General features: G+C 52.8%; 1 protein-coding gene across 3 annotated transcripts; it reads right to left on the reverse strand.

Annotated features, from left to right (window-relative positions):
• Positions 1-346: 346 nt before the first annotated feature.
• ARHGAP1 (Rho GTPase activating protein 1) lies at positions 347-19,720 on the reverse strand. Of its 3 annotated transcripts, none has more exons than XM_082659417.1 (14): positions 19,630-19,673; positions 18,951-19,027; positions 15,897-16,078; positions 15,579-15,674; positions 8,793-8,880; positions 4,619-4,750; positions 4,156-4,242; positions 3,857-3,955; positions 3,381-3,488; positions 3,225-3,301; positions 2,974-3,051; positions 2,449-2,577; positions 2,162-2,265; positions 347-2,016 (listed from the first exon to the last, which is right to left on the reverse strand). In XM_082659417.1, the coding sequence occupies exons 3-14, from the start codon at positions 16,027-16,029 to the stop codon at positions 1,846-1,848; spliced, it is 1,302 nt and encodes a 433-aa protein (XP_082515543.1). In that variant the 5' UTR covers positions 16,030-16,078; positions 18,951-19,027; positions 19,630-19,673; the 3' UTR covers positions 347-1,845. The 3 variants fall into 3 exon arrangements, with proteins under 3 accessions (XP_082515543.1, XP_082515544.1, XP_082515542.1); XM_082659418.1 differs by lacking the exon at positions 19,630-19,673 and adding an exon at positions 19,440-19,523; XM_082659416.1 differs by lacking the exon at positions 18,951-19,027 and having other exon boundaries at positions 19,630-19,720.
• Between the last annotated feature and the right edge of the window lie 135 nt (positions 19,721-19,855).

Consider the following 19,855-nt stretch of genomic DNA (forward strand, 5'->3'; position numbering starts at 1 on the left):
TGGAACTAGGATTCAAGCCCTGGTCTCACTCTAAAGCTTGTGCTGTGGTCCACCACAGTCTGCTCTGTTTGGGGGAGAGAGGTCCTGGTTTTAGGATATAGCACTTGGTGGCCAGTTGGAATGTATAGGTGCAAAAAGGAAGGGGACTGTTCACACTTCTAAGCCTGGAATATGGTCAGAAAGCTGGCTTCATACCGGCTCACAAGTAAGCAGGATGAGGAAGGGGTCAGATTGACTGGGGAGGGGACTTCCTGAAGCCCCTATCTGCTCTTCTTCCGCAGCCATACCACACCTCCCACCCAGTTATGAGCCTCCACGCCCACTTCCTTATCAGCCAGATGGGCAGTTTTCCATCTCCATTTTTATTGAAGTATAAAAAGTGCAAAGGTGAAATACATGATTGGTGCCAAGGAAGTCATTGTGAATGTGAATACTTGATTCACTGTACAAGTCCCCCCACCCCCAGGTAAAGACCAGTTGGGGGTGGATAGGGGAGAGACCAAATAGACCCACGAGGCTCCCCAGTAAATGGGGCTCTGAGCAACACCTGATACAAAGGAAGGCAGGCAGAAATCAGAAGCCTGGGCCTGGCCTGGAGACACAGGGACTGATAGCAGCCACACCAGGCCTTGGGACTCCTGACATGCTAGTGTCCTGGGAAAAGAGCCCAGTGAGGTCAGGCCCAGGCCACACCCGGCTCGCAGATGAGGCAGGACTGGTCAGTGAGGGCCGCCACAGTACAGGCTCTGGCCAGGGCTGCAGGAAGGTGGTTCACCAGGAAGGGACAGCTGGAAAGAGGGATATCCATCATCATCAGAGTCCAAGGGGAGGTTGCTAGAACTTACCTGGCAGGGGCCAATCTAATTAGCAAAATCTCTACCCAGCCCCTCCAGGAGTCCAAAACTGGAGGAAGGAGCCACCCCAGATCCTGAGGCACTGAGTCACCCCTGGCCAGAGCAGGGACCGGTGTGACTCCACAACAGACGTGCCTAAGGATCTGTCCAAGTAGGAAGGGAGGGGAGGCAAGGCATGGGGGGTGGAGTGGGCGGGGACTGGTTGTCAGTGGTCTGACCAGACACTAGGAGGCTCTCAGGGGTGAGAGTGGGGTGTCTATTTTGAATGGATGCTGGGACTCAGCCCTGTCATCCAAGCTGCCAGTCCTGGCAGAACCAGGGGGCTAAGACACCCTGGGGGCAGTACCACTTGGGAAAGGCTGACCCAGGATGTGTGGAAGAGAAGGCAGACATAGGACTCCAGGCTGTCATTCGTTAACTGTGTAAATGCCAGAGGCTGAGCCACCAGAGGGGAGGACAGGAACAGGGTGCTTGCAACCAGGCCTTCACCCAGACAGGAAGGAGTCACAGCAGGGCCAGCCCAGGCCAGCTCAGCCTTTCATTCCCCAGCAGTCGGGAAGGGGAGGACCAGCCCCAGCTACCAGCCCAGCCGGCAGTGATTTTGGCATCTCCAGTTGCCAGGGGAAGAGGCAGGAGAAAGCAGATAAGCAAGCAGTTGCTGGGGCCAGTCCTCCTGCCTGAAGAGCCAAGGCCAGCTCTGCAGAGCCCGGCAGAAGCCAGGGATCCAAAGAGGCAGTGAGAAGTATAAGGCGAAGAAAAACGTCTTGTGGTTACAGCGAGGCCCCTGGGGCCGGTGAGGTGGGCTGGACAGGAGGGGAGGAGGAGCTGTCCAGTTGGCTGGCTCCAGCTTCTGTCTCCAGGGGGCTCACAGCCCCTTTCTGGGCAGGAGCCCTGGGCTCCCGTAAGGCTGAAGCCAAGAGGAAGAGTCCAAACCGGGGCTATCAGAGAAGGGGGCGGGTGGGGCAGGGGCTGGGCTCAGAGCCCCTTGGAGTCAGGGCTGAAACAGCTCCCCTTGATGATCCAGGAGGAACTTGGTGAAGGTATTGATGGGATTAATGGCCTTGAGGGTGATGGCAGCATCCTTGGCCCACAGCAGGTTAGGGCCGAAGACAACAGCCAGGTTAGTGTTGGTCATCTTGTTCTGGTCACAGAGGGCAGAAATCTGTGGAAGGAATCAGGGGGCTGCAGCAGGAAGCCAAAGACGCCGCCTCCCACGCCTGGCAACCACACCCAGGAGCAGCAGCCACGGCAACTCCTCCTCCCTCTCTCCTCCAGGTAAGTGGTAGAGGCCCAGGCTGAGGTCTCACCTGCACCAGGAAGGCAGTGAGGAAACGCAGCACCAGGTAGTTCTCCTCGGGCAGCATCTGGAAGGCCTGCAGCGTGGCCTCCACTCTCTGGCTCTCATCAATGTCTATGAGGAAGGGGGGCCCAGGTCACAGGGGCCCATGGCTGGACTGGTTCGGGAAGCCCTGTCATGAGGCTAGGGGGAAGACCCAACCAGACTTTCCTTGAAGGACAGGCCAAACCCACCTGCTCTGAGTTCAGCTGCAACCCCACCCTGAAGAAGCTGGAGAAGGGGGAGAGGGGCACTCACTGAGGAAGCCCACAACGTGGGAGTAGAGGTCAAAGGTGAGCAGGGGCTCAGGAAGCTCCCGGAGGAAGGTCTTGAGAATGACCGCTGGCAGGTGCAACTCATTGTACTGGTCGAAGTCCACAGGCAGCCCTGGGGGGTGGGGAGGGGAGGAGCTGGGCCGAGCCTGGAGACCAGCAGCCAATCCGGAGGCCAAGCAGGCCCCACAGCCTGACTTCACCCTTGGCCACAAGCCTCCTCCTCCCACTGGGACAGGGGGCACAGGGTCAGGCCATCTGGGGAGTGGGGCCCCCGAGCACACACCACAGTTATTCCTCGCCTCTGAATGACCCTGAACCCAGGCTCCAGAAGACTGACCTATGAGAAAGTAGGCCTGGGACAACCAGGCAGGAGTGAGACCCATGTAATTATACCAAATGCCACAGAAAACTCACACACACACACACACACACACACACACACACACGTGTGCACGCGCATGATCTGTACTGGCCCTCTGGGCTTCGACACATCCCTGGGGCCACTCACCCATGTTGTACTTCTGTTGCACTTCCCGTACAACTTGGGTGTTGGCCGACCTCCGGAAAATCCCCTCAGTGGTGAGAGCTGGGAAACAGTGGGGCCTGGTGAGTCTCAGAGCTCTGGGGCAACGTGCGGACTCCCCACCCATTCTGTGTCTTGGGGTCCCGGTCAGGGTCAGTGTGGGTGCTGGCGCACGTGGGACCTTGCCCAGCCCTGCCCAGCAGCTTCCCGATGGGAGAGGGCTCCCTGGCACTCACCGTGGGCCTGTAGGTAGGCAACGGTCTCCCGCAGCACGAGCGGAATGGGCTCCTGCTCTGGGTTCTTCTCCCGGAGGCTGTGGGCACAACGCAGTGACGGGTCTGCAGTCCTCCTGGTCCCCAGGTGCCAGCCCCGCCCACCTTTCGCATACTCACTGCTGCAAGGAGACCCCGAACTGCTGGTTGGGCAGAGGGGGCCGCGGCGGCATGGGCTTGGGGGCTGTCGCGGGGCTCTTCTGGGTGGATTTGAGGAAGTCATCATACCTGGGGAAGCAGCGGGGAGGGTCAGGGCCCCCACCTGGCTCTGCAGTCACTGTGGCACCTCTTGTTTGTCAGGCACTTACTGTGCTATCTTACGTGGATAACCTCATTCAGTCCTCCCACCCACCCAGCTTTACACAGAAGTGAAGACTTTAAAGAGATTCAGTTACAGAGCTTTTCAGTGACAGATACGGGATCTGGACTTGCTCTGACCCCATGTGCTGCCCCTTACTCATCACATCTGCTTCCCCTGTGTATCCTGGCGCTGTCAAGGCTGCTTCTCCCCTTGGCCGGCACATCCTACCCCCACAAACATGATATATGTGGACAGTGTGCCCTGTGGGCACACACAGCCCCCACCGCGGTCTCACTTGAGCACTTGGCGAGGGATCCCCAGTTGCTCCAGCTTCACATGCTCGCTCAGCTCACTCAGGTAATTCACATAGAAGATCTTCTGCCCAAACTTGAAGCTGCCGATGGAAGAAAGGGTATGGGTCCAGGGTAGGCCCGCTTCAGCAAGCCTCCACTTTCTCCTCAGCAGCCCACCCAGATCAGACTGAGGCCTAGCCCCAAAGTGGTCGGTCCCCAGGATGCTTGGCTTCCTCAGGTATCTGCTTCACAGTTCAAGGGGAAGCACAAGAGACGAGTGCCCCGCCCTGGGCCCACTCACCTAATGATGGGCTTGAAGAGGATGAGCAGGGTCTTGATGAACATGGTGGGGTGCACGATGTACAGAGCCTTGATATTCTTCTTGTACCTGCAGAGGCAGAACGGGGAACTCAGGAGTGGGCATGGTAGGAGAGGCACAGAGCTAAGCTCTTAATGTACAGTTACTGATTTGATGACTCACAGTAAGCCTTCGAGGTAAGTGCCATTGTTGCCCTATTTTACAGATTAGGAAACGGGCTCAGAGAGGTTAAGTAAGATGAAAGGTCACAGAGCGAGTAAGTAGAGAAACTGGGATTGAAGCCCAGGCCATTCCAACTTGAGACTCTTTGTGTTTAGTTGACCCAGGTAGGGGGGACCCGCCTCCCCCGGCATGGAATACGTTCCTGCCCAAGCAGAGGGCAGCCCAGAACCCGGCAGAGCTGCTGGACCCCGGGCCCTGGAGCTCCTCCGAGGCCCTAACCCACTTGCGGTCAAACTCCCGGTAGGCGTCCCGGAGCCAGCTGAGGGAGGGCTTGTTGTCGCTGGTCAGGCCATGGTGCAGGTAGAGCAGCGTGTAGTCGCTCTCCACATACTGGTCCAGGGTGTGCTTCAGGTATCTGTAAGAGATGAGCCCCACTCAGGCCTGCCCTGTATGCAAGTGGGGCCCCATTAAGACAGAACCAGTGCCCCAGGAATCCCCTCCTCCTGCCTCCGCCAGCCCCTCTCCTGCCCTGTCTGTTCTGGCTGCATAATCAGTCACCATGTTGGGGTGGAGGAGGAACGAGGTAGTGGCTGGGCTGCGTGGAGGAATAATAAGAACAACAGCAGCTCTCAGGTTTGAGCACTGACTAGGAGTCAGGAGACCAGGACTCTAACTGGAGCCATCTCACATACCTGCAGTAAAAATGGGAATAACATTTCACTCACAGGATTGCCCTGAGTCAACAGTAATGATGACAGTCACCATTTACCAGTATTAAGCTCTTAGTGTCTACCAAGCACTTTGTATGCAACATCTCGTGCCTTCCTCATTATAATGGAGGCCAATACTATCCCCTTCTTACGAGCGAGGGCAGTGAGGCTGAGAGAGGTCAAGTGCTTCTCTGAGGTCACACAGCTTGTGGTGGAGACTGGAGGTGAACTAACTCCAAGTTTCGCCTTGTTGATCATGGGACAGCTCTGCCTTTTACACTCCCAGCGCTGTCTGTAGAACACTGTGCCCACGAAAGGGGATCAGGGTGGTCAGAGGGTCCCCTCCCCTGCTCCAGTCACTGGACGTTCTGTGGACCAAAGACCCACACCTCAAGTTCCCTATGCTCACAACACAATACCTACCACCCAACACAAACACACATACGGGTGTTGGGCCCACCTGAGGTGGAGAAGTATGAATTGAGTGAACATGAATTCCAGAAAGGGGAGGAGCCCAGTGGAAAACCCTCTTTCTGGTTGGCCAACAGCTCCCAGGCCCCAGCAGGAACACCACTCCAGGCTGGGAGGCTGGGCATGCAGGAATGCTAAGGGCTTCCAAGGGGAGGAGGGAAAGGAGGGGAGGAGGGAAAGGAGGGAAGGAGCGTTTTTATTTTTTTTAATGATTTGGAAAGCTTACAGTTATTAATTAGAAATCTGACGGCTTTTGTTTAAATTTATTTAATTAGTTAATTTATTTTTGGCTGTGTTGGGTCTTCATTTTTGTGCGCTGGCTTTCTCTAGTTGCAGTGAGTGGGGGCTACTCTTCACTGCGGTGTGTGGGCTTCTCATTGCGGTGGCTTTTCTTGTTGCAGAGCATGGGCTCTAGGCGCGCAGGCTTCAGTAGTTGTGGCTCACGGGCTCAGTAGTTGTGGCTCGTGGGCTTCAGCAGTTGTGGCACATGGGCTCAGTAGTTGTGGCTCGCGGGCTCTACAGTGCAGGCTCAGTAGTTGTGGCGCACAGGCTTAGTTGCTCTGCGGCATGTGGGATCTTCCTGGACCAGGGCTCCAACCCGTGCCCCCTGCACTGGCAGGTGGATTCTTAACCACTGAGCCACCAGGGAAGCCCGGGAAGGAGCCTTGGGAAGTGCCCAAGGATGTGACTAAGTGCCCAGACACAACCTGACCTATCCCAGAGAGGCTAACCTAAACATTGGTCCATGGGTGCCAGCACTGGCGGACATGTGAGGTGTCTTATGCTGGATTTATTATCTTGATTCCCATCATTATCACTATACAGTAATTTACCCCTTACACACATTGAGCACTTTGCAGTTTGAAAAGAGCTGTCACATAAAAGGATGGCATTTTGCAACTATAAAATAGCAAAAGTTAGGGACTTCCCTGGTGGTCCAGCAGTTAAGACTCTGCGCTTCCACTGCAGGGGGCATGAGTTCGATCCCTGGTTGGGGAACTAAGATCCCGCATGCCACGCAAAAAATAAATAAATAAAATAGCAAAAGTTGTAGTGAAAATACACTCATCCTTTGATGAATGTTATGACCTTTTGGAGGTCAATAAACTGATGTTTATCAGAAGCTATAAAATGTTCATACTCTGACCTGATAAAAATATGTCCAGGAATTTATCCCAAGGAACTAATCAAAGATGAACAGAAATGTTTTTGTAAAAGGCTGTTCATTATAGCCTGTTTTATAATGGGGGGAAAAATGAGCAGCAAAGTAAGTGTCCAAGAACAGAATGTTGGTTAAATAAATTACAGGAGATCTATAAATAGAATACCTCACAGGATGTTTCTGCAGACAGAACCAGTCTGTGAAGTTGGATGTGAGAACAGTGGTTACCCTTTGGGGTACTGCCTGGAAGAGCAAAGGGAAGTTTGTAGGTGTGGATGACATGGGTGTATTTCGTTTTTGAAAATTCATCAAGTAGTATACATAATGTGTTCACTTTTCTGGATACACATATGTCAAAATTTTTTGAAAGGATATCCTTGAAGAATGTTTAATGCTCAGAATATAAAAACATTATGTAAGATACAAAACTGACTATAGAGTTCTGTATATGTTATAGAAAAAATGGGAAGTGAATACACTAAACTGTTAACAGTGGTTTTCTCTCTGGGTGGTGGGTTATGGGAGACGTTATTTATTGCTGTCTGTGCTCTTCTTAATAGCCATCTACATTGTTCTACACTCTTGAAATCCGTGGTACTTTACAAATGAATACAATGGCATTTCACAGGGCTCAGGGGAGACCTGACCCCAAGCACACAGCTGGTAAGAGGCAGAGTTGAAGTTTAACTGGTCTTCTGCATCCAAGCTTCAGGTACTTTCTATTTCAACCCCCCAGATCTGGCAGGACAGCTGGGAAAAGCCAAGTCTGAGATAATCTGACTGAAAACAAGATGACAGGACTGATGCATGATGAAAGCACCTCCCTGCCCGGCCAGGTGGTGGCGGGGAGATCCCGCTGGGAAGGAGTGGAGGATGGACAGGATGGGTGACAGGGGGCTTCCCGAAGGCAGACGAAGCCCCAGAGTGGAGGCTGCCTTGCTCAGCACGCTCTCTCCTGAAAGCTGGGTGCTTTCCCATCCACCTCCTCTGACCTCCTCCCACTCAGCCCATAATCTGGCCAGGAGTCTGTCACCTGCCTTGTCAAATACTGTGACAATAAACCCAGAAAGGGGGACAGGTGACTCAGCCACCCTCAGGCTGGGCTTCTTGGTCTGTTCCTGGCTGGGCCACGTGACGGGCCTGGAGCAGGCTCTGCCTGCCTGCACGGTGGAGGAGCAGTGGGAGGAGGGCTCAGGAGACCAGAGAGAAAGCATTCACACAAAGCTGGAGAGACTTGGGCCTGGCCCTGGCTCACAGGACTGCACGGGCTCTGCAGTCAGGCCCTCCCCTTCTGTTGCTGTAGCCCCGGACTGTCCCCAACCCCACAACAGCCCCTCCACACACACAACCATTCAGGATCCCAAAGAGCTGGTAAGGGCGGGGCAGACATTTGCAATTGCAGGAAGTGCTTTAAAGTGTCAGGAAAGGAGTGCAAGATGGAAACTGTACACACACTGAGGAGCCTCAGGAGGAAGTCAGTTATGGCTCTGCCTCCAGGGATCCCGCACCTGCTGTGGACCCAGCACTGGCCTAGTGGTGGCTCAACGATGAACACTTATCAGAACAGTCTGTCAAACTCCTGCTTTCAATCAGCCTTTGGACTTGCATCAGATTTCTAGACCAAACAGAGCTATTACCTGTATTTAGCTATTAGAACCTGGATAGGTACAGAAGTTGCTGGCACCAGATTTGGCACAAAATAACACTAATTATTCATGTAAATGATGAACAACTGCAACTGCCTCAGAAGTGCACCATATCGTTATCATAATCAGTCCTCACATTTGGATGGTATTTTACTTTTCAAAGCATTTTCAAATGCAGTATCTCACTCCCATGAGGAACAAGGGCTGTATTATTATTCCCCAAGAAGAGTGAAGAAAAAGAGGCTTAAAGAGATGAACACACTTTCCAAGGTCACACAGATGGTTTCCAGGACTAGAAACCAGATCTGACACCTAGCCCAGCGCTCCCAATATCCCTCAGGAGAAGAGGGGAGGCCTTGAGGGAGGTGGCTTGGTACCCCCGGGGCAGGAAGGGACAGTAAGGAAAATGGCTCCAGGCCGTAGTGGGGATCTGAGCACAGGTTCCATCACTTCCCCATGGGTACTCACCCCAGGAGCTTGCTATGGTCCAGCTGGTGGCTCGGGGGCATTCGGCAGGCACTAAACACAATGATCTTCCGCCCATACTTGTCATCTCCTAGGTGTGGAGAAAGGTGGAGCACAGTGGGTGAACAATAAGCCAAGAGAAGTCAGGTGAGGATCTGAAAGGGGCCAGGCCTGGAGACTGTACCATTTAGCGTTGGGGCCAGAGTGGCCCATGCGGACAGACCTCTGGGCAGGTGCCTGCACTCAAGGGTGTGTCACTGAAGAAAGAGGGACAGGTGGTCTCAGGGCTACAGAGCTGGGGCACAAAAAAATAACATGACTTCTTAAAAAGTCATGCCTGGTGGAAACAACCCAAATGTCCATCAATGGATGGGTAGATGAAGAAACTGTGGTGTATCCATGCAATGGACTATTGGCTATAAAAAGGAATGGAGTACTGATACACGCTACATTGTGAATGAACCTTGAAAACATGATGCTAAGTGAAAGAAGCTGGACATAAAAGGCTACATATTGTTTGGTTCCATTTATATGAGCTATATAGGTAAATCTGTAACAACAGAAAGCAAATTAGTGGTTATAGGTGCTGGGAGGGAGGGAGAATAGGGATTGATGCTTATGGTTATGGGGGTTGGTATGGGTGAAACTATGGATGAAATGGATGAAATGATGGAACTAGATAGAGATGGTGGTTGTTCAACATTGTGAATGTACTAAATACCACCAAAGTATACACTTTAAAATGGTTAATTTTTTTTTTTTTTTTTGTGGCTGTGTTGGGTCTTTGTTGCTGTGCACGGGCTTTCTCTTGCTGCGGTGAGCGGGGGCTACTCTTCGTTGCGGTGTGCAGGCTTCTTATTGTGGTGGCTTGTCTTGTTGCGGAGCATGGGCTCTAGGCGCGTGGGCTTCAGTAGTTGCGGCACGCAGGCTCAGTAGTTGTGGCTCGCAGGCTCTAGAGCACAGGCTCAGTAGTTGTGGCACACGGGCTTAGTTGCTCCGTGGCATGTGGGATCTTCCCAGGCCAGGGCTTGAACCCGTGTCCCCTGCATTGGCAGGCGGATTCTTAACCACTGCGCCACCAGGGAAGCCCCTAAAATGGTTAATTTTATGTTATATAAATTTCACCATAACTAAGAAAACAAAAAAAGTCACACCCACCAAAGCAACTGTTACCTTGCCGTACATCATCTTAAAACTCCACACCTATTCCAGAAGCATCTCCTCTAAGCAGCCTGTATTTGAAAAACTTCTTGAAGCTACCTTCTCAGAAAGCCTGAGGCCAGTGAGGAAATCAGTCTGATTACTTAACAGTCATGTCTTGTTTTTGACTACTAACAACACTTTCTGATTTTACTGCCAGAATTATTTGCCACAGTTGATTGACCTCTGGACATTTCTAAAAATCATTCCTTTCTCATTAAGGATACTCTAAAAAACATGGAGTAGAGAGGAGTTTGTAACACTTTGGGAAGGTGCTCATTTGAGTGTAACCACTGAGGGATGTCTGTCCAAAACTAGTCACTATTTCATGGTCTGACCATCTGGCTTTGTCATGAAGCTGGGGAGCTCCTGAGACATATGCCACAGCCTCCCAAGGTGAGATGCTCTTCCAGGGTCAGTGTGAACCAGGGACTCTAAGCACAGCTCGATGGGGACAAGGCCTGGTCCCCACTCCCCCATGTCCCAGGGCCCTTCCCTTTATCTTTACCCTCACACCTCTCCAGAGTCATTCTTGCCTAATCCCCACTGCTTCACAGGCAAATAAAAAGACCACTTACACAGCCCACACAGTCTGTCCTCCTTCTACCTCTGAGGATTCAGGGATTCCCCAACAACTTGCTGAGTGTCTTCTCCATGTTAAATAAACCATGATCTTGATGATCCTTCTTGGTCAGTGAGTGACTTAACCCAGGACTCAGTGCTTTTCCAAAGTGGTTGCCAAGGCTCTGACCCTTTTCTCAAGGGCTGGGGCAAGACTCATTGGAGGGGCTGAGGAAGGCTTCTGGAATGTGGGCAGCATGGCCCCAGTCCCTGCTGGTGGCGCAGCCTGGTGCTCTGGCCTGAGCTATTGCCTCACTCCCAGCAGTCTCCCACTGTGTCCAGCCTCTGGATCAACCCCTCCAGTGATTCCATCTCCACCCAGAACACTGCCTAGTCTCTGCTGGCCCTAGCCAAAGGTCCTAGTCAGGACCCTCCAAGAATTTCCTGGGTCAGGGTCTGAGGCCTGGCCCACCAAGCCCAGAGAGAGGCTCCGTCCTCCTTTCTAAACTGCCCCAGCTTCTAGCCTTGGAGAATTAGAAACATCTACCTGCCCTTGACTCTCCTGCCTTGACTTCTTTCTTCCTGAACCCCACCCCAAGCTGTACAAAAGCCCCTTAGAAAGGCTCACAGGACTTTGAGGCTTGGCCCCGCCAACCCCCTCTGCAGGCTCACACCACGCACACCTTCGGCCCAGTCCGCAGCAGGTGGCTTTAGCCTCTGTCTCTCATGCCAGACAGACTTCCTCTAGGCAATTCTGCTCCCCTCCTCTAGGCTAACTCCTTTGAATCCTTAAGACTCATCCCAGGCATAATCTCCCAGAAGCCTGTGTCCCCTCCTCCTCCCCGCAGGCAGGTTAGCTGTCCCGTTTCATAGCTCCCAGCATGAACCATCACCCGTCTCTGTCACAACACTGACTCTCCTGTATAACTATTTATGTGTCTGTCTCCTCTAGTGGCTGTGAGCTGCTCAAAGACAGGGACTGTCTTGTCCATCTTTAAATGTCCAGATGGTCCAGAGCCCAGCAACGTGACAGGTATTCAATAAACGCTGGTAGCCTGTCACAGGTCGGCATTACACGGTATGCACGGTTCTATTTCTGAGTTTGCTCACCATGTTATGTGGGATATGAGACTGCTTTGGACAGTTTCCCAAAACCTGGGGCAGAATTTCTCCAAACTTAACAAGCAGAGAACCCTCTGCAGGTATGTCTGAGGAGGAGATGGTGCAGCTCCATCCAGCAGCAGGTCTATTTTGAAAGACCAGGTGTCACCTGTTCCCCTCCACACCCTGGACCAGATCCTGAGGCTCTGGGTTCCTTCCAGGCCAGTTGGGGGTGGCTCTGCGGCCTGCTCTGATTCACTTCCCATAGGCTTTGACAGGAGAAAGAGCAGACTGGCAGTGGGCAGGGATGAAGGATTAGACTGCCCAGCCCACCCTCGTGGACAATCTGGAGCTTCAGAAACCCCTGGGTCTTCTATTATGAGCCTGTGGGGCGGAGGGACATCATCTGTCTACTCCCCTCTAAGCAGAGGAAACGCCCAGGGTATAGCGGAAAACACTGGGAGGAGCATGGAGGATTCTAAAAGATTCTCTTCATCACTGCCCTCCAACAGTAAGGCAGCCCTCATTGGCCGGCAGATTTGAGGACTTAGGCAGAGCAGAAAGTCTGAGCTCACAAGGCTCTGGTATTTAAAGAGCTGGTAACTGGTTAAGCAAGCAACTGAGGTGAGAGGCCAGAGGCCTGTAGTTCCACCGCTCAGCTGCCCCAGCAACTTGTAAACAGGAAATTGGGTTCTCAACCAGGTTTCCATCAATGGGCATCCACCAATGTCATGATGTTATATAAAAAATATTACAAGCACATGCACGTGTTTTCTGGGGAAGAGGTCCACACCTTTCATATTTTCAAGGAGGACTCCTGACCAGTTTCAAGAACTGCTTCTCTGGACTGTATGCTCCTTGAAGGAGGGAATGTGCATTGTTCCTCAATGAATCCTCAATGCTGGGGACTTCCCTGGTGGTCCAGTGGTTAAGAATCCACCTTCCAATGCAGGGGATGCGGGTTCGATCCCTGGTCGGGGAACTAAGATCCCACATGCCACTGGGCAACTAAGCCCACGCGCCACAACTACTGAGCTCGCGCACTTCAACTAGAGAGCCTGCATGCCACAAACTACACAGCCCACATGCTCTGCAGCCCATGCGCCACAACTAGAGAGAAGCCCACGTGCCTCAATGAAAGATCCCGCGTGCTTCAACTAAGACCTGACACAGGCATAAATAAATATTAAAAAAAAAAATCCTCAGTGCTGAGTACTGGACTTGTTCCCAGAGTAGGTGTTTTATAAATGCATGCCAAGTAAAGTCAGGATGGGGATGGGGGACAAAGGAGGGGGCTCAGAGAGGGACTGGATGGCAAGACTCCCAGACTAGCAAAGAACGAGACATGGGCAACCCCAGGGCTTAGCCTGTCCTCTCCTCCCTGGAGTGGAGTCCCATTGCCCAAGTCCTTGAGTGGCTCGGGCATTTGCCAGCAGGCAGGGTAACGGCTCCTACAAGAAGCATGTGTATAAAGGCCTGGGAGTCCCCTCCTCATCTCAGAAGATTCAAACAGATTTACCCTGGAAAAAGAAGGGGAAGAAGGAGCGGGCAGCACTGGTGGCTCCAGAGCACTGAGGGAGAGGGCTCAAAAAGGAGGCACAGTGTTTGTTGAAAGCACCAGGAAAAGACCAGCCGCCAGAGAATGAAACCTCTGCATTCCCAAGATACGGATCAGGAACTTCCCAGGGGAACCTGGGTATTAATCAGCAACAGAGCAGCTCCTCCAGCAGGCGTTCTGGGACCCGCCAGACCAGCACACTCCCGTGACCTGAGAGCAGGCCAACCAAGGAGATGGGAGGTGGGGGGCTGGGGCACATTGGTTAAAATGTGAAATTGTCAGGAATAGTGCAAGCCAGCTGACATCATCGTTGGTAGCTAGAAATCTGCTATTTGTAGTTAGAAATTGCACGTGTTACAAATAATACAAATAATAGCCTTTTCTTTTTTTTCTTTCTGGAGGGCAAACTATTAAACCTTTACCAGTACACCACTGGAAAGAACCCATGTGGACCAGTCAGGTTTGACCGTGGAGCATGACAGCTACTGCCAGCAAGGGAGAACAGAGGCTACAGAGGAGTTGGGGACATAACACATCCTCCCTTCTAACGTGGGCTCTTTCTCTGGTTTCCAAGGCCAGGAAACTGGCCTCCCAGGAAGTCACCATAGCCTCATCAAACAACTCTTGCTCTGGCAGTGCCAATCCAAACTCTTCTCAGCAGTCAGAGAGGCACACACATGGGGGACACCCCACCAGAGGGGCCCTGAGCCAGCACTCGAGCCCGGCCATTGCTTACAGCCAGCCCCACGACCCCCATGGACAAGACCCCCCCCTCCCCTGGAGCTCCTTCCCCTTTGGGCTCTGGATGTGTGGGCTCCCCACCCAGTCCCCACCCTGTCAAACCTCCCATAAATCCCCTGCTATTTCCAGCTCCCAAGTGCCACCAGCTCCCAGCTCCCAGCTCCCTGGAGTGGGGCTGCAATTAAGCTGGATCCACCTGGCCTCCACCAAGAGCCCTTCTTGATCCACAGCCCAGAGAGGCCAAGCACAGAGAGCCAGGAACACACCTACACACCTACCTGGCTGGGCCCCCTCAGGCTCATCGCACCCTGGAGAGACAGAAACATATTGCAGCTCTGCTTGCAGGGGTCACCTGGTGGGGATGGGGGCAGTCTTCCCTGCTCTGCCTTGTGACTTGGCCACATAGCCAGGAGGATGTCAGCAGAGAGACTCCTTCACATCAGACATCCCTATGCCCCAGTCAGGTCCATCTCTAGGAGTGAGGAAAGTTCTGAGCCTTCAGGTGACTCTCCTGTACTCAGGGCAGGACCAGGCCAAAAAAGAACTCTCAGCCTTGCTTCTGTAGGGGTGACAGAGGCCATAGCCAAGTCCTCCAATCCAGACCAGGGCAGGCATCAGGAACACAGATGCCAAGGAAACACCTTGACATTAGGAACAACCCTCTCAACTGCCCCATCCCTCCCTGAGCCCAGCATTCAGGAGAGACGGAGCTCCTTGCTGTTTCCCTATGGCCGAATGCCTCCAGGGCCCCCTCAGCCAGCACCACTCAGGGTTCCAGGGGCCACAAGCTACGTGGCTCCCCTTGCCCACCCCAATGCCTCAGGGCCGTGCTGCCATCCTTACTTACAGCTGAAGAAGAGACAAAGGATCCTACAATTCCAATTTCTTCGTCTAGCACTAGGACCCTATAGGCAGAAACCAGGTCATCAACATCTCTGCTACCTCCCTTGCTCCTGGAGGCTTCTGGGTCCTGCATTATGAACAGGAGGGCGGGAGCTCACTGAGGCCAAGACCCAAGGGGGGGCTCTGCGCTCATTCGTAGCAGGGTAGCACATCTGTGGGGAACCTGATGCTCCAGGAGTCATGTGCCTCCTAACTTCTGGAAGGAGGCTCTGCCATTCCAGACTTCCTTGGAGGTACGGTTTCCCCAGAGGGACTGGCACCTCCCTGCTCCCCAATAACTGATGGGGAAGAAAAGCTGACCTGAGGGCAAAGGGAAGGGAGATGAATGAACACTTATTGAGGGCCAACTACGTTCTGGCTGTGGGCTAGGTCCTGATATACGTTCACCATTGTCATCCTCTCAGCAACCCTGTGAGGAAGGAATGAGCTCAGACTGCAGAGCTGGAAATCAAACCCAGGGCTTTCACAGTGCCTCCCACATGCCATCTGCCAGTGGAGATGCTGAGGTCACAGGTCAGGTTGTGGTTGCAGGTGAACAGACCAAGTGGCCATCACAATCAAGTCTGTATTTTTAATGAATGACACATGGAGCCTCAATAGCCCCAGAGTCAGGGGTCAGAGCGGCCCCTCCCCTGCAGCCCCTTCCCCTAAGGCAGGAGGGCCTGGCTTCCTTAAGCCAGGGATGCAGACTATGAGGGAAAAGGTGCAAGGCTAGGTGTGCTCACCTGCCACCTCCACAATCTGGTGCCGGGCAATGTCGTAGTAAGGGTCATCCCACTTCAGGTGTGTGACAGGTTCCGGGGAGCTGCTTTTGGAGTCATCTGAGGAACACAGCAAAGTCAGGGGATCATCTGGGGGTCTGGCACAATTTTCTCCCTGAGATTCGTGCTCTTTGGCCCTCCCCCCAGTAAGGCTTGTGCTCCCAGCCCCACCCTGGGGCTGGTCTGTTTGCCCACATCCTGTCCTCCTGCGGTCTTCCTTCCACAGGAAGGGGGTCTTCCCTTCTCAGGCGCTTATGGCTGCTGAGATCCAGCCGTACCCACCTGACTTGGGAAAGTCGGGCATTTCGTCTGAGGGCCAGTTCTTCTCATCAATGGAGGCTAGCTTCAGCTGGTTCAGAGCCTGGCTGGCGTCATCCAAAGTCAGGTCGTCCTGCAGCTCTGAGAGTGGGTCCATGGCCGAGCCTCTGCCCCACAGCTTCACGCTGCAGAACCTGAAGAGAACCCTGGGGGACAGGAGGGAGTTGGCAGGTCAGTGACACACTCTTTTCACCCATAACTTCTACAGCAAGCCCTCCTGCTCCCACTCTTTCCTCCTCCAAGCTCCCTTGTCCCTGTTCCTCAACATTCCTCATCCCTGCCAAGAGCTCCATGTAGCTCCTCCTGGCTTTCCTGGCTCCACACTTTTCTGGCATGTTGCCAGAAAAGGCAGCTGGGGCACAGGATGGCACAACTCAGTGCCTGCCTTCAGGCCCTCCAGCTGCATAAGGAAGAGCGGTGCCAGGCCCTGCACTGCCCACCACCCAGCTGGTTCAGTTGAGCAGTCCCAACTGCAGAGGTTCAAGGGCCATGCCCCTCTCCTCCAGGGTCATAGAGCACAGAAGCTTCCCAGGCCCCAGCAGTGATGGGGAAGAGATATTGCAAGAATCTAAGGAGCACAGGGCTGCTCCAAACCCCTGCCTGAAAAAGGTCAGCTGTGGCCCTGGCTACTCCATCCGTCACTCCTGGCCCAGGGAAGAGGAGGTAGCCAGAGACCATAAGACCTAAAAAAAAAAAGGCCATGGCCAAGGGGCCCAGCTGGGTTTGCCCCAGGACAGGAATGAGGAGCAGGAAATGGAATCTTCCTGCCAGTCACTGTGACAATCTGCAGGCTCCTGGAGGCTCCCAAGCCCAATCTACTCTGGGGGGAGCTCCTGACACTAGTTTCAAGGTGGGAAAGATCAACAGACCACCTTAAGGACTGGGGGGTACAGGTGGGCAAGGAGAAAGCCCATGACACCCAGAGTCCAGAGATCCAGGAGGTGGAAAACAGAACAACAGCTGTTGCATGCGGGGAGGGAGAGGAGCCAACTCTGCAACTGGGTTTGCCCAGGTCTGGGGTGTGGCCTCATGGATGTGGCTGAGTGCAGCCTGGAGGAGGCACCTTCTGCCCTCAGCCCTAACTGGAAGCCAATCCCTCTCCCTTCACAAGCTCACCATATGTGTGAGGGCGGGAGTTTCAATTCAACCCACTCGTCCAACCCCAAAGAGGCTGCTCTAAGTCCAGTGCATTCCTGCGGCCTCAAAAAATGACATATATGGTCACAGAATCAGCAGGGCAGATAAGGAGCACAGACAAGACCCAGGCGTGGGTAGGGAGAAGAGAGGAGAACTGTGGGCCCAGCTCCAGATCCTGAACACCTCTGAGCGATGTGACAACCGCCTGCGCACATCACAGCAAAGACTCCATCCGGATGGCAAACCGGCAGCTCCCTACTTACTTACTTAGCAACAACCTAGCAACAACTACACTGTCACCAGGGCAACCACACTGATTCAGCAGCAAAAGCTGTTTGAAGCTCCTGAGCCAAAACTGAGCCGCCAAACAGCCAGAAAAAAACCCCAAAAAAACCCACTTATTTTTCTTCCTCTTCCTCTCCTCTGGCCTTATCTGCTACCCTTATTCACTGCTCACTACCAAAATACAAGTCCCTACCACAAACACAGAGAAAGACGTTCTCTATTGTTTGGGAATGCATATCTCCTAGCGAGTGCTGCTGTACCCCTCACCCCAGCTCCCCATTCCAAGCAGCCCTCAGTCTTGAGAAATCCACACCTGATTCAGCTATAAGCTCCTCCCCATATTCAACCAGGAAGCTGTGAGGGCTCCCCCAAAGGGGCCCCTGGCCAGGTAACAGGGACAGAATTTAGCTCACAGTAACCCTCCCCAGGCCTGAGCCTTCTCTCCATCCCTTCTTTTTGGTTACTGCCCAGGCACCAAGAGCTCCTTCTGCCCTGCCCACAGCAGTTCCAGAGTAGTCTTTCTGCACAGAGTGGGTGCTTGATGCAGTGAAAAAAACATGGGATGAGATACATGGAGGACTGGATTATAGTCCTGACTGAGTTGCAAAGATGCTGAGCAAGTCCTTTTCCTATCTAGGCCTAAATTTCCTCATCTACAGAAGTGAAGGCTCCTCCCAGAAATATAATTCTCCAGCATTCTAAATTACTTGTGCTGAAGTGAACAACGGGATTAGAAGGAACAGCTGGGAGTTGAAGTATGTGTGAGGGAGGGAGAGGGACACTCTCTAAAAGGGAGATGAGCTTGAACTCCACCTCTTCCAGTAACTCTTCTATTTTGTCAGTTCTTCCAGAACTGACCCCTCCCCCACCCCATAAACTCCTTTTCCAGCCCAACTAATCACAGTTGTTTCCACCTCCCAGCCAGCCTAGTCTCCCTCACTACCCTCCAACACACAGCTGTTGCCCTCTGTGAGCCCAGAAGCTCAGCTCCCACTCAGTGGGAGGGGGAGGGAAGCTAGTGCAGGGCAATTGTAACATAAAGTAGTAGAAATGAAGCATCCTAGCTGCCTAAGACTCCTGTCACTTACAAGTCCTGCTCCACTCTGCAAAATAATCCTTATTGTCAGATTAGTTTTTCCCTTCTCAGTTGGTAAAATCTCTACCTTTACAATAATCTTCAAGAATCACTTTAGGCAGGCGTGTTAACCTTTGGGAAGTCCTAGAGCTCTCTGAAATTCTGGAGAAATTTATGGACTTTTTCCCTAAGAAAAATCAGCACATGCATGAAATCTTGCATGAAATTTTAAGGGGTTCACAGGCCCTCTTTCCCGTTTAAGAAACCCTGCCTACTCAAAATTACATCTGGCACAGAGCTGATGCTCAGTCATTTGCTGAATGACTGAACAAATCAATTTGTATCCTAAGAGGAAAAGGGAACCAACCACCATGAACTGGATACAAATTATCTTTTCACAACAGCACCAGTGAGGTATGTATTACTAAACCCATTTTACAGTTTGAGAAACCGAGGACCAGAAAAAGTAAGCAAGTTGCTTAGGGTCATACAGCAAGGTCAAGATTTTAATCCATGTCTACCTTAAGGTGGTCGCTTTGTGCAGGTCAATCCCTCAATACTTCTCTAATGGACTGTCATTCAAGAGATTCTCAAAGTTCTGCAAAAGGGCAAAGTAAAGCTTCTCTTTTAATCTCCTCCATGGACAACTGAAATAACAACTTAAAATCGTATTCTCTGGCCTGGGGATCGCCCTCCTAGTTGGGGCTCCAGAATTGTGAAAATGCAAATCCCACAATACAACAACAAAACTTTTAACTACAATCACATTTGCATAGAGCTTCATGGTTTACAAAACCCAGATTGGGTGTAATTATCCCATTTCACAGATTAAGAAATAGATATGAAAGTGTGGCCTAATAAGTGGCAAAGGTGGAATACTTCCCCCAAATATCTTGGTCTTAGTTCTTCCCCAGATCGGACCAGGGAGACTTCCCCTTCCCACGAGCTTGCTCAATGACAGCGAGCGAGGAGGCCAGGAAGAAGGCAGCAAGGAAGCAAAGTCCTCTCACTTCAGACCCTCGAGGCGGGCCGAATCCCCGCAGCAGGAAGGCCAGGTTCCCAGGGCCCATTCCACCCTTGCTCCCTTCCTCGGTTCCGGTCGGATCCTCCCCATCCGGATCCCCATCCCTTCAGAAGACCAGGCCAGTCCCTTTCCTTCCCCCACCACCTCCCAGGGAGACCCCGCGCCCCGCAGCTCACCGTGGTGGGGCACCGCTCCCTCTGCCACGCCTGTCAAGGACAGGCAAACATCCGGCTACGCGGTCGAATGGGAACCACCCCCTCCCTGTCGCTTCACTCCCCAGCCACTTCCGCCACACCTCCGACCCACTTCCGACCCACTGCCCGGCCCAAACATGGCCTTCGCAGGAGCCCCGCCCACTTCCTTACGAGCCCGCTTACGTGCCCGCCTGGAGGAGAGACTGTA

Source organism: Grampus griseus, assembly GCF_964374135.1.
Source record: "Grampus griseus genome assembly, chromosome: 8".
NCBI lineage: Eukaryota > Metazoa > Chordata > Mammalia > Artiodactyla > Delphinidae > Grampus > Grampus griseus.